Source organism: Gavia stellata, chromosome 3 (assembly GCF_030936135.1).
Source record: "Gavia stellata isolate bGavSte3 chromosome 3, bGavSte3.hap2, whole genome shotgun sequence".
Classification (NCBI taxonomy): Eukaryota; Metazoa; Chordata; class Aves; order Gaviiformes; family Gaviidae; genus Gavia; species Gavia stellata.
In genome coordinates, this window is record NC_082596.1 from 52,171,217 (window position 1) to 52,185,614 (window position 14,398).

The 14,398-nt window shown below is 40.0% G+C and overlaps 1 protein-coding gene across 2 annotated transcripts in view; it reads left to right on the forward strand.

The window, feature by feature from the left end:
• Nucleotides 1–13,812, forward strand: part of TMEM241 (transmembrane protein 241) — a 58,562-nt gene extending 44,750 nt beyond the window's left edge. For both annotated transcript variants that reach the window (XM_059836054.1, XM_059836055.1), the window contains exons 14-15: nucleotides 9,650–9,714; nucleotides 13,163–13,812. In XM_059836054.1, the coding sequence (XP_059692037.1) occupies nucleotides 9,650–9,714; nucleotides 13,163–13,223 (126 nt within the window). In that variant the 3' untranslated portion in view covers nucleotides 13,224–13,812. The remainder of the gene's footprint in view (nucleotides 1–9,649; nucleotides 9,715–13,162) is intronic.
• The last annotated feature ends 586 nt before the right edge of the window (nucleotides 13,813–14,398 follow it).

The window sequence follows — 14,398 nt, forward strand, 5'->3', positions numbered from 1 at the left end:
CTGATACAACCACCTGTTGCTTCAGTCTTACACTTGCAGGATCAGTGTCTTGGTTGTATTGGTCATCACATCCTAGAAATGAAAAGAATGTACAAAAAACAGCACTGAGAAAAATCTTCATAAATGTGATAGAAAATAGAGGATGGGTACCTAATTCCTTAAGTACTGGAACTGCATATGAGTATCTAGACATAGAAATGCAGAGGATTATCTGCCCTTCAAATGCATACTAGGGATAATTAAGAAATCTGCTTTCTTATAGCAATTGGAAAGCTGATATAGAGAAATACTCCTCTGTGACACAGAATTTATTGTTTGGGGTATTTGTAAGGTGAAAAAAAAAACACCTTAAAAATATCTGATGATTTTGCTAGAGGAGAGCATTTATATTGCTTCTGTTCTGAAAACATTTTAGAGGGCAGGTTGCTGATTGTGTTTGTCATTTGATCTACCCTCCCCTTCTTTTTTTAGTATGTTTTAAATGCAACATGTAGCTGATTTTAAGCTCGGTCACAGGTTAATTGCTATTAAACCAGATAGATTCATTTACAGTAGAACTCAGTTTTATCATTATCATTAGGCATTTGACTGCTAAGGCATGTTTAAACACTGGCTGCTTTTGAGTCACAATACACGGAACTAACTGTGTTCTTAAAGAACCCCTGGAATTTACCATTATTGTTTTAATAATGCTCAAAAAAATGAAGAGAAATAAAATATAAGGAAAGGGCAGAAAAGAGCAACCAAACCTCCTTTGAGAAAAATGTGCTTTGGGGAAGCTGGAGATCTGTGCAGGCATTTAGGCAAATTTGAAATAAAGGATCTCAAAGAAATTTACAGCTGCTGGTAAAACTTATGTGTGGCTGGATCAGAGCTGTGTGGATCATGAAGTTGCTGATTGTCACTGTTGCCATGGTGCCACCGTTGCCATGGTGCCAGCATCACTTATCATTTAAGTAACAACACTGCCTACACTCATGCACGTCTTGATCAAGGGTGTGTGTCAGGGAGGGTTAAAGGGTTTTCTTCCTTCAGGAGAGCCGAGCAGAGTCCACCTATGAGCAATGTGCACCTAAGCATGCTGTAATGCACGAACTCATTGCACTGTCTACTGGTTTCATAGACTGACAGTCTCCAGTTAAGTCTGTCAGGGAACGAAACCCCTTAGGGCATGTCTGCACTTTGGTCAGGCTGTGAGGGTAATGCAGTAGACATGCTCAAGTTAACTTTAAACTAATGAGCAGGATTGAGAGTGAAACCTGTTCTGCTTTCCCCCTTTCTCCAATGTATTTCACTTTGGATTGTTTCCTTCCCTTGTTTGGGCTGCTCAGCTTTTCAGGCAGGTTCGTGGCATTGCTGTTTCCTCTGGGAAGAGCCATTGTTTTGGTGGTTCAAGGCTAAAGCTTCATTACTTTTCCTTGGAAAAAACTGTATCTGTGCTTAAAATCCTTTCTGTCGGTGGATTAATTAGTACAGCTCCTTCAGGGGGCTGTATTATCAACTGAAGTGTTAGGTTAAGCAGCGTATTTTGTCTTGCCTTTTGATTGGTAACAACAGACCCTCAGAACAAAGTTGAAAACTCTCACAGTTCATTTAAATGTGCTGATTAATACAACTGAATCAATATCTAGGGGAAGGAGGCTTTACAGGAGAGTTGGTCGGAGGAATTTTGCCCGCATTTGCGGTATCTCTTCTAACCAGATTGGCTTTGGCACTTTAAAGATAGTTTACAAGGGGCCTTCAAGCTTCTAGAAATGATCCAGATTGCCTAGAAAGGCTTCTCATTGCAATAGGGAATATGCTTGAAAGCTTCCAGGGAAATTTTTATTTCCGTGGTAGATCATCCCCAAAGCTGACCTGAAATTAAACAGTTAGTGCTAGATTGATTTTGGTCTGGTTCTGCATGCAGGATTCATTCAGATACTGTGCAGGATGGAGGAGATCTCCTGCGCACAGTATCTGCAGCTGTTAACAGTGCTTTATTTTGATTGATGACCATGGGAGAAAAATAGTATATTCTTTTTTTTCCTCCATATTTTTTGTATTTAATTTTTCCCTGCCCTATTTACAAGCAATCCGGTTGTACTTGACTTTAGTTCTAGTCCCATCCTATCTTTCTTGCGAGGGGGAATGTGTACCATGTTTGTCATCTTTACCAGGGATTTTTGCTGCTGACTTATGGCAGGTTTCCAGTGACTGTACCAGCCTTCCACAATCAGTGAGCTTACTGGTGGTCATTGGTGCCTCTCGCTGTTCATTGCTGACTTTCTGCAGTTTGTGAAACTTCACAGTCAGCACCTGCTCTACGAAGATCTCCTCTCAGGTGTGGGTTATTTCAAAAAGGCTTGTCAGTACGTGCTGGACCACTTTAGTCAGGGTTTAGACTTGGTGTTCTTCCATGTATTTGGCTGTCCCAGTCAATGCCTTGTTCATCTGTTTCTGTAGCTGCTGGATCTCTCTGAATCAAAGTATTCTTGCTGAGGTGCAGAGAAGTTACCCATCTAGCAATGTTTGGTTGCCTTAACTTTGAATGTAGCAAAGCAGAGGAGGGCTAGATAGAAATGGCTTGTAGTCCAGCCGACCTAAAAAATGTATGTAAACAAGGAGGAATGGTGTTAATAGCTTAGAAAATTCATGTAAACTACTGAATATGGAAGATGGTATTTAAAGATTAACTGTTCCTTTTTTCCTGTTCTGAAGACTTTTGTTTCATTTTTGCTAGATCTCCATACCTGACGTAACATTTAGTGTGCACGTATGTACATATGCTTATTCTCAAGGAGACATGTATACAAAAGAGATGTAACTCTGAAATCTGGGAAATTATTTCAGTGCCCTTCCTCAAGAAACAAAAGACTATGCATTGTTACTGATGTTTGCCTGCTGTATTTTTGCCTTTTTGGTAGTACTGGATTATCTTGATATAGCTGTTTTCAGTGGCAGTAACAGTGATCCATTTCCCTGGTGATTTTTGATTATTATCTTAGCAGCTGGTTAAAACATGCAGAAGAGGGACAAAACAAATATTATGTCTATAAAAAGCTTGACATTGCTTTAATTCCACCAGTAGAATGAAAACAAAGGTTACGTACATCAGAAGCTTTTTTCCTGATGTTTTGAGAAGATGACCTAATGATAAATAGAATGATTTATTTTGAACAGTGAGTGAACTTGATGAGCTGTTCCAAAACACTGTCTTTGGAAAAAATACACATTTTTGTAAGGACAGAGGTTTTGGCAGTTTGGGGAAGTGAGGTTACAAGGATTGGCTCTGTGTACACAAACTAAGGAAAACTTTTGTAAAGTATTCTCTGTTCACTTACATAAGAACTATGACATTCAATTTTCTAGCAGTTTAACAGTGAATCAGAGGAAACATACTTTTTATATGGTATGTACAAGTAAAGTTGTAATATTAACAAATCACGGTCATGTCCGGACTAAATCCCCCATATCTTTCCATTCCAGATAGGAAGATTAAATCAGAATCTAAATTTTGAAAATGTCCTCATCTGTGTTCTTGGCTATATAAACAACATGTTCCTGAACACCTCAGAAATGCTAGATATTCAAAATCTACAGCCAGCTTTTGCAGCTTGAAAATCTTTCTCTAAAGTAATTGTAAAGTCAGGGATAGAAGGGATCAGCAATAGCTTGGTCAAGAATGACACATTTATCTAGCCAGTGCGGGCTGGTTTGAACTGATCGAGAGTTGGCACTGTACAGGCTATGGGATAACCACAGCTGGTCTGTGGAGAAGGCAAGCCGGCAAAGAATGTAGAGTCCTGCATTTCTGTATTTCCCAGGATCCAGGTTTCTGCTTTGTCAAGGACCGGGAACCCTTTGGATGCTGTGTCCTGTCTTCAAGCCACATGTCAGACTTACCAGAATTTTCTGATGTTATGTGGTCAAGAAATAGGTCTAATAAGGAAGCTGGCTCAGCAGTGATCTTGCCTGTTCTTACGGTTCTTCAGCAAAGAATTTTCCAAACAGTCTTTATTTTTTATTTTGTTATCTATAAAACTAAATTAATTTCTAATTCTAAATTAATTTCTAAATTTCTTCTAATTTTTTAAAACAACTTTTATGAAACAAATTTTGCTTTCACTTCTGAACATTTTTTCTTGTCTGACCGTAATGTAATGAGGAGAAAGGAGGGGATCATTCATATCCTGAGTTGTGTAGTTGCCTGTCAATCAAAGTTCCTTGGGAACTCTTTAAAGCTAGTGGCAATAGTGCCTGCCTCCACTCATGAATCACTAAAGCAAATTTACAAATGCAGATGCATGAGAGCACATTCTTTCCTAGGGTGATTTTACATGCTGCATTCATCCCTACTGTGCAACAAGTTCTTCCACACATTAGGATATTTCTGCTTTATGAATCTTAGTCTGTTACCCAGCACTTCAACGATGTCATCATTGTTCTTGCTGCCGGTAATTTAGCCTGATAAGGAGCAAACTCGACCTGTGTAACTGACTCCCTTCTTTACTTTGGATCCTGAAGTTGGGCACTGTGTTGTCCTTCAGAGAAGCTTGTTAAATGTAAATGATGATGTAAGGAGCGTGCGGGATGTTACATGGCATCTGCGCCTGTCTTTGGTACCCAGAATAATGGGAATGCTTGAAGTTTTCACCCTTTTTTGTGGGGAACTAAATCTGGGAATCTCTTCTAACCAAGAAGAAGTCTGAAACTTCTGACTGTCCCACTTCTTGTGGGTTAATATTCTGGAGCCCCACATCCCTCTGCTTTGCCAGGCTGTGGTGTACCACTGTCCAAAACTCAACCTTTCAGATAAGCATTTCACCACTGAGGAAGCACAGACTTTTTTCCTCCTAAGTGATTCGTCATGATCCTTCCTTAAAGCTTCACTATAGTTCATGCCTTACCAGCTTCTGATGAGTTGTCTTTGATGGCCATGATTTCTCCGATGCACAAACCCTAGACCTTTCACATGTCTGTGGTCATTAGGTACAATGAGTTCAGCCTCTTCTGTTTCTGTTTCAATGTTTGCAATGAGCAGGTCTTTCCTATCACTGAATCTTCTTGAAATATGTTCCTCCTATTCAGAAACTGGAGCAGGGATCTCACAAGCTTTGTTTCCCTCTTTAGCGACCAGGTTGTAAGGTGACAAATGAGTCGGTATTTCTCTGCTGTCCAACCCTTTCTAGGTGGGTCCAACCCACTTATGGTGCAAACTTGTAAAAGGGCTGCTGTTCTAAGGCCCTTCCCTGTGGCACAATCCAGCCATAGGGCTGGATTGCCCTCTGTTTTCTCTCCTGGTTCTTGTTCGCTCCCTGTACTAGAGTAGCAATGTAAAGAAGTCCCATCTGTTCTGTTTCATTATCTAACTATTCAGGCCCAATCTTTGTTCCAGCAGTCCTGCAGCATTCTCCCTGTGCTTGAAGTGATGCTGCTCTAATCTTCTCCTTTCTGGTGGGATCTGCAGTCCTAGCTCAAGCAGGCTATCTGCATGACCATAGAAGCTGTTTTATCTAGGGTAAATTAAATTGGGCCGGGCTGACGAATTTCTGCAAGTTGTGTCGCCCATCAGTGGAGGAGATGAGCCCACTCTCCTCTTAGGCACAGACCTCATCCCAGATATTATCCATCACAAGGATACACTTATTTCCTTCAATGCTGATACACGTTGTAAAGAGCTAGAACTGTTTTTGATTGAGGTAACAAATGCACTCTGAAATGCCAGGATTTTTGTTTATTTATGAAATTACTTGTAAATAATTCAGTGATTGGAACTATAGAAATAGTTGAGATCAAGGCAAATAGGTGTAAATAAAGTGTTCCTTTAAATGGGTCTTGTTTCCATGGTACAATGGAGTGAAACATTAAATTTAGAGTGATTTATTTTAAGAAACAATCTTTTTTCCTTTTTTTTTCCTTTTTTTTTGTTTTTTTGGGCAAGGAAAGGTTTGAAATGATTTCTCAGGAACAATTTCAGCTCACATGGAAGTGTTTTGTTAAATGATGTTACGCTTGGATTTTTTTTCCTAATCACTGAAAGCTGTGTCAGAATTTTGTAGAAATGTTCACGGTATGAATGTTCTTAAAAATAGCTTTTGCTGTACTGCCTGGTCACAGTTCCTTTGAGCAAGTAAGTACGCAGACTCCATGGACCTATTCCTGTTTCTAAAATTGTTGGGGTTCAACCATCCAGTCTGTATCATTTGGTGGAATTAGTGACAGTATGTCAAAATCTTGGGGACCTCTGTTCAAAATATGCTGGTTATAGCTAATTAAAATTTTCCTTTCCACCTCCTAGTTTTAAAGATTCAGCACCAAAATATATTTGGAAATCATTAACTTTAGTTTGCCCTTTTACTTGCTTTCTTTTGTCTTGCAAGCTCATTCCTTTTCCTAAGGCATCTGAATGCCTAGGAGGACAACTGTGACCTTTAAAGTGAAGAAAGAGATATTACTGCACTTAGCGTGTTGTGGTTTGATTTTTTTAAAGGACATTCAGAACATCAATGTAGGTGGGTTTTTTTAAAGCTAAATGTGCACTTAAAACACTTTGGAAAATGCTGAAATGTACTTAAAGGAAAATTACCTTCTGAACTATGTCCCTAGACTTTAGATTCTTCCCCTGGAACAAATTATATGGTTAGCTTCCCTGAAAACTTGTTTTTCATTTTTAAATGTGTTCCTCTTTTAGATAAACAATCAAAGGTGGATGTTTTAGCAATGTGTTTTCCTTTTGTTTTGGGTTTTTTTTTTTTCTTCCACATGCTTACTTCATGTGCTCTTCCAGCCCACATTTTGTTTCTCTTTGGCACTGAGACACTCTTACATAATTTTTCAAAAATACAACAGTGTTCTGCTGTAGTAGTCCAAAAGGCTACAGCCTGCATTTTTGCAGAGGTTTGGGATGATCGCAGTAGAATGGTGTATTGTTTTTGATAAGGCCTGGTTTTGGAGGGTTCTTAAATGCCTGTTTCTCTGCTGTTGGCCTCTTCTCAAGTTTCTAATAAACAGGACTTTACAAGGGAGTGGGTGACACAACTTTAACTTGTGTCACTTCTCAAATACAGCACTTCAGTTTCTTTTAGGAGAACAGCTTAAAGAAAAGAATGCTCTGTAGATACCACAGCTGCCATCCTTCATTAGTTCCTGTTTACATGCTCAGTAATGAATATTGTATATTTTTATGTAATAAATGAGTATTAGCCTAAGATAAGCTTAGTGCAGTTAATTCTGCAATCATTCACACTGATGTAAACGAGAAATAGTTCCTTGTAGGTCAGCCCAGCTGCTGCAAGGTGTGTAAGGGGAGAATCCAGCCTGCCGGAACAAGATGTGGATATATTTTAGAATGCTACATTTGAACTGATGGGTATCCAGCCTGGGAGCTGTATTTAGGTAAAGTGCATGAACGATTCAGCTCCTGAATGGTTAACTTCCACTGTTTGGAATAGGTGTCAGCTCTCTCTAGCTGCAAATGACTATGGGACAGGCCAAGGTGTGACCTGAGTGTGGACAGTTGCAATATCATCTTCTTGAGTTTTGAAGAATAACGCTTAGTTTCTGACTTTTTCTTCTCCTCTGTAAGTCTCTTCTGGGTGCATCTGTTTAGTCGTATGTTTGCTTGTATGTATACATCCAAGTCTGTAGGGGTAGAGCTGATACATATCTTTGATTTTCCCCTGGAGTGGGAGCTCACTTTGTTAGCTTGGAGCTTTACAGTACTGCCCGTGTTGCACACTGCTGTGGTAGGCAGTGTGCAAATACTTCAGTCATATGAATGAATAGTTCGTATCAGGAGGTATATCTGTGCTTGTATTGATACCACCAATTTGATTGCTGTGCAGTCTTGTGGTATCCTACCTGGATCATGTCAATCTCCTGCCTCATTCTCTCTGCAAGGTGCCTGTCCTATAGGCAAATGGAGAATAGTTAGGGTGTTATTTATGGTAATCTCTAGGAAGAAAAAAGCCATCTCCTGCATCCCTGAATCTCCCTGAAGTAAAGAACATCCCTGAATCTCCCTAAACTAGAGAACATCCCCAAATAGGCCAGAGGAGACACTCTCTCTATAGTCCCCTTCAAGCACCAGTGCTCCTGTATGGTGCTTACTGCCATTGCGTGGTCCCGCTGCCAGCTTTAGATTATTGTCCCCTCTCCAGCTACCTCTGAGAGTGGGGCTGGAGAAGTGGCGTACAACCATCTCTTCTTCATCCACTGCTGCTCATGGTCCTGCAATGATTACACTGGAGGCAGATTCAGAACCCTGCCTTTTAAAATGCAGCCATAACAAATGTAGTGGGTATTGACTAACAGTTAGTCTGAGGTCTGGTGCACAGAGCCTATGCTAAAATGGCATTTGCTTCCCTACTGCACATGTAGTAGTGTTTTAACAAGTAATAGATTACAGAATGAAGTTTCTTCTGTCTCCCCTGGGAGTCAACTAGACAAACAACGGTTAGGAAATCTTAGCTGATAATTGTTTAAATGTTTTGTTTCTTAATTTCATCTTTTTCCTTGGGCAATTTTGTATTATCCTAAATAGTTCCTTTCATTCCTCACTGCTCGTGTTTCTCAAGTATTTGTAAATCGCTACCAAGTCTTCCTTTCCCACAGGCATTGCTTATCCTAACTGTTGACTGAAAATCAATCCTTCCATCTAACGACTCTGTCACTGTTCTCTGAACTCTTTCCATTTTACATTATCCATCTGGCAACAAAATGTCCAAAACTGCACGCAGGCTGCAGATGTGGTAGCTCCGTAGCTGTTGAGGCAGGGATCTGTTACAAACCATTGTATGTCGGGATCTAGTTGTTTCTGGCATCAGTACTATGAAAATATAAAGTCATTTGCCCCTAGCTTCTCTGCCCAGGACACCTCAGTGTAACGAGAGATTTGTAATATAAACCTACTGAAGTTGCAGTGTTTTTCTTTAGCCCATACCTGATTCCTTTTTTTTTTTTAGCTTTTCTACACCCACAAACATATTTCAAGCTCTCATTCTTCTCAGAAAGCCTGGGATCTGACTGCTCTCCCCAGTCTGCTGTCGGCAAATAAAAGCTAGCAGGTTTCCAGGCCAGGCCAGCTGGGATGTGTGATAAGGGACCTCTGCTCTGGTTCCCTGCCCTGCCTCTGCTGTGTCCTGGGTTCTGTAAGAGTCAAAATTGAACTGCAATGCGTGACCGTCACACTGTTTTCTCTATTGGTCTCCCAGCCTAGTGGGCAGCATGTTTTGCATGTGCTGTGGCAGCAATACCCCACAGTCCGGTTTCTGCCCTACGCTGGCTGGGCGGCTCTTGCATCCCTGTCTGTTGGGTCTTCTTCTGCTCTTTCTGGCCTGCCTCCCACCGGCCAGAGGGGAAAGGAGGTACCTGTAGGTAGTCTTTGTACTTACATTGGGAGGAAGGTTGGGCAGGAGTGGAAGGAGTGGAAGCTCCATGTTTAGCAATGTCTCACTGTTTAGCATAAACTCATTGGGTTTCTCCTGTCCATTGACTATCTATTTTAGGTACTGCATCTAATGGTTAAGAAAACAAAGAAAAAGAAGAAAAGAAAAAAAAATGTGACTGCACAAGCAGAAATTTAATTTCAGCAAAAGTATTTCAGTTTTCATTTCTGGTATGATGAGTTCACAGTGTGGTGTTTTTTTTTTTCCTTTCAATTTAACAGGTTATCACTGCTAGCTTATCACCATTCTTCTTTGTCATGACTGCCAACATATTAACAATTTCTTGGTAAGTGCCTATATGAGCTTTTTTCTTAACAGTAAAAATGAATTTCCACACAGTGCTTTATGTGGAAATACTTTTTAAATGTCAAGTTCTGTTAGTGCCAGTAATATTTTGCATGTAAGGAGAACCAGGTGTGCAATGATAGATGCAGTACAGTAATACAAATGGAAGAGTGTTTCTTCTGCCTCTGTGGGAGAACATGGACATTTTGGATATTAAGCCTCACCACAATTCACTCAGCATGTTTTACAGCTAGACAAATGGATTCAATAGGCAAATAAATGACCCATTCAAAGTCACGCTATAAATTAGTGGCAGAATTGGAAATAAAACACAGGAGTCATGGTTTGGTGACGGCATCTTTTTAACCGATAGAGTGCATTCAGATTTCCATAACACAGTGTGTACTGTGAATGCATAAAAGGAAAGTAGTAGAAAAAGAATTATAATAAACTTTTTCCAAAACTGTATCTGGATTTTGTAATGTGTGGCCACACATTACCCATCACCTAACCTGAATTTTTTAGGGAGTAATATAAAGGATTGGGGTGCAAAGACAGTGGTTTTGGTCTGTGTTTGTATAGCATCCAGTGAAAGGGAATCCCAGCCCATGGCTTATGCTCCTAAATGCTTCTGCCATGCAAATAACAACTAAATAAAGGGTTAGACATGTATCTGTTAGGCATATATTTGTTATTGGAAATAAAAATCTGCCTACTTTTGAAAAGCTTTAAGCTTCCTTTTTTTCCCCTTACAGTTTGATTGCCATCCTAAAGATTCAGCTCTGCACTGAATGGAATTAGCATATTCTTTTCCAGGTGTGATAAAGAAGTTACAGGAAGGAGAATCTCAGTTTAAACTAGCCCCGTATACATATGTGTGAATATGCATCCCCATATGTATGTTAGGCGCATGTAATCTCAAATACTAAAAAAGTCGTGTATTTTTTTTAGCCCTAGGAATACATTTATGTGGCCTATGTGTGTAAGAGGCTGACCTAATACCAGTGAACCTAAACCACTCCTAGTCTAGACCATTAACTTGCCATTCCTCACCATGTTTTACATGTGTTTGTGCAGGTCTATCATGTGCGTGCTAGAGGTAGGCTTTTATAATATGTATGTATTCACTGACGCATATAATAAAAAATTATGTGTACCTTTGTTAATGTAAGCACATGGACCCATATAGTTGCACACATACTACATGCCCTGTATGCACTGAAAGTAATATAAATGATGAACACATCTGTGTCTTTAAAAGAAACTTTGCTTTAGCCCTTGGGCCACTGTTACACTTTGATTGTCATAACTCAAAAAGATAACCATTTCTTTTATTTATTTATTTATTTGGTTCTGTTATTGCTTGTGCATCAGCAGTGCCTTGGCTTATCAGCAGAGCTCTGGAAATAGTTTGTTAGATGATAGCAGCTGCAAAGCACTCATGAGATCATTAATCACTGAGTTTTTTAGTGTTGCTCCAGTGTTGTCATGGACAATATCATATGTTAATTTCTGAGTGATGGGCAAATGTAGTTAGCTGTCACCCCACAATAAACAGAAGCTGGAGGATTTGCCAGATGGTAAATTGAAGGTAAATCAAGGGTTGACATTTAGCCGTGCTTTTTGCTCTGCTTCATCTCGAAGTTATAACGATGGTTTCTATTGGCCTAGTAATCTGGATTGCATGGGCACGTGGATACCTGAGATTTCAAATCCTTCAGAAAGGGATTCTTCTTCTCTGATGTAGGACATAAGATATTAAAGAACAATTTAGATGCAGGCACCTTTTTACAGAACAGGGCTGTGCAGTTTACTATCTTTTGTACAGAATTGCCAGTCTGATTTTTAGAATGATACATCAGAGATAGGTTTCTTTTTTAAAGTCTCTGTTAAAAATGTTGTAGAAAACAAAACATCTGTAGAAATGAAAAAAAAAAAAATTGAGTAATTTCTAAGGCTTTGTTGGTTTTAGGTCTTCCTATATGCACTGAGTTTTTTTATTTAGGATGAAGAATACATTATCCAACTTTAGCTTCCAAAGGAATTAATGCAGACGGTATGTTTATAACTCGAGCTGAAATCCAGGCAAGACATGGGCGTTAACCCTCTCCAGAGAAAAGTGCTCAGAGGTTCTTAGTGATTACAGGCAAACAGACTCACATGTTTTAGATCTTTTGAAAAGCTTGCAGCCCTCACAGCGCTTTGCTCCTTGTTGGCAATTCCACACCCAAAGGTATTCTGTCTCCACAGTGGACAGTCTACGGACTGTCTGTAGCACCTACTTTCCAGGGCTGTTTACTGTGTAATTGTAAGATATTGTACTGTTGTTATACAATGTTTGTTCCTCTCAGGAACAAAGGCAATTATGTGATTTTTAAAACAGCTCACCAAAGCTAAGATTTAAGCGAATGTAATGCTGTTAAAGACCAGAGAGCCTTCAGCTTTTCATGCTTTTTTTTCCCAAGAAAAAAAAAAAAAGCCCTCTTACAAATGAACTTAACAGAAGTTGGTTTTGTTTATAAAGTTCATTAGGGAGCTTTTCTGTTTCATAAGCTAACTAAGCCGTGAGGCTAAGGTGAACGGTCAGTACACTTAGCTTTGCACTGTTATAAAAGGGGAGAAGAGTTGGTCTCCTACCATGTTCCTGTCAACTACGACAGATAGCAGAGGAGATTTGGGGATTATTAACTATTGCATGGATTGAGTGGGTTGATAGCTTATTTCAGTGAATGGTTTTGTTTGTAAAACCATTCATCCTGATTTGGAGACCTGCTTCTAGCCTGAGTCTTGGAGAGAAGCGTCAGTGCCACCACTGCACTGTGCGCAGCATGGGAAGGGAAGAAAGCCCTTGGGCACACACATGCCGTTTCAGCTGGGGCAGGTTCTTTCACCAGGTTCTTCACAAAAAGAAACAAACACGGGAATTTCTACCAGCCTTGCTATGCCAGTGGGGTCTCCTCAGAGCAAAATTCTTTTTCCCAATTTCCTCAGTCCCCAAAACCTAGGCTTTACATTTCCTCCTGAGTTTGTCAAATGGCAAGTTTTCAGGACAGAACACAAACAGAAATTACAAGGGGGAATCATTAACCTAATGAGGTTCAAACTCTCCTGCCTTCCGTTCCTATTCTTGCTAGTGTATAGGTGTGCAGCTATTCTTGTAACTAGGTGCAACCTTCTCTATCTAGATTTCTGTCTGTGTATTTTCACATGAATACCACCAGCCCTAAAATATAGGAAGGGTAGTTTCTGATGAGATCAGTTAAATAAGACATTTCTGGTTTCAGCCTTTTCTTAGCAAGACGAATGAAAAAATCACCTGGGTTACTGTCTCTAGGTTGAAATGCGTTTATAGACAGAATAATACCTTTCGCTTAATGTTGTGCTTTTTGGCATTGTATCAAGTAGAGGGACTTGCCTGATGCTAAATTTGTGGTATACTTTGTTTACAGCCTTGTGATCAGTGGAATTGGAGAAGCTTTGCTTGTTTACACTGAAAGGACAGGCACATAAAGAGGAACCAGATCTCACCAGCTGGAAAAGAGCCGACTTGCAGCCTAGAGACTGCGGCAGCAGGAATGAAGAAGTGCAACCAAACACGAGGAAAGAGACCTATTGTTTTTTTATTAAGAAAGAAAAACTATGCTATTAATAGTGCTAGTAAGAGAGCAGCATAGTTGGCAGGATGGTTAGGAGCCTTTGCCTCAAAGCACAAGACAAACTATTTCTGATTGATGTGGTGAAGGAAAAACTGCACGATCTCATGCTGATGGCTCTGTGTGAGAACCTCTCAGAACCTCCCTTCTTGCACAGGGAACTGAACTCAGGAAAAGCAGCATTCCCCACTGCACGTCCCGTTTTTTTGTTGGAAGCTGACAGCAGGTTGTACCAAACAATGTCAGAGCCTAGACCCTGCCATAAATTCAGGATCAGGAAGGATGGATTTTGTCTCCAACTGGTCTGTAAGCAGCAAGCTGCTGCACACAGGTCTCTAGTCACATCGTCTGAATTGGCACGGTGACTGAGGCCATGGGGCTTCTGGAGATAATCCCCTTCTGGAGCTGCAGCGGTTTGACAGCTTTGCAGAATGGGGAAATCAGCAATAAATCTCACTATGTGTAGTGATTGCTCTTTGTGTATTTTTTTCTTCTCCCATTCGCCAAGATTTCTCTTGACCTCTGCAATTTTTTGTCAGCTGGAGGGGTGGAGGGACACATACTGTTCCCAGCAGTGGTTTGTCTCATAAATTATTGCAAGAGACAACAAAGATTATGAACCTTGAATGAATGTCATAAAAAGTATAAGGCATTAATCTCAAGAATTCTTAAAATAATTTCATTTCTGGTTGCTTAATGGCTGTTAGAAATTAGTCTTGATATATTAGTGCCTGGGAAAGTAATCTGTGCGAAAGTAAAATGATGAGTTGATAATATTATGGGGAAGGTCTACATGGTAAAAAGAGCTTGATAACAAATCTTCAGTGAGAGGGACTTGTCTCCCATGACATTAGATATCTGAAGTGTAGTCCCTTAATCTAAGTTGACAAAGTTTCCTTCATAGTCGGTGGGAGGAGAGGGTGCCCTCACAGAGGTGATTCTTCTTGAATAGATTGGTGTGTTAATATGACTGAAAGACCCTCTGGAAGTGCTCATCTCTCTGTAGATGGAAATTAGGTGACTAGTCTAGAC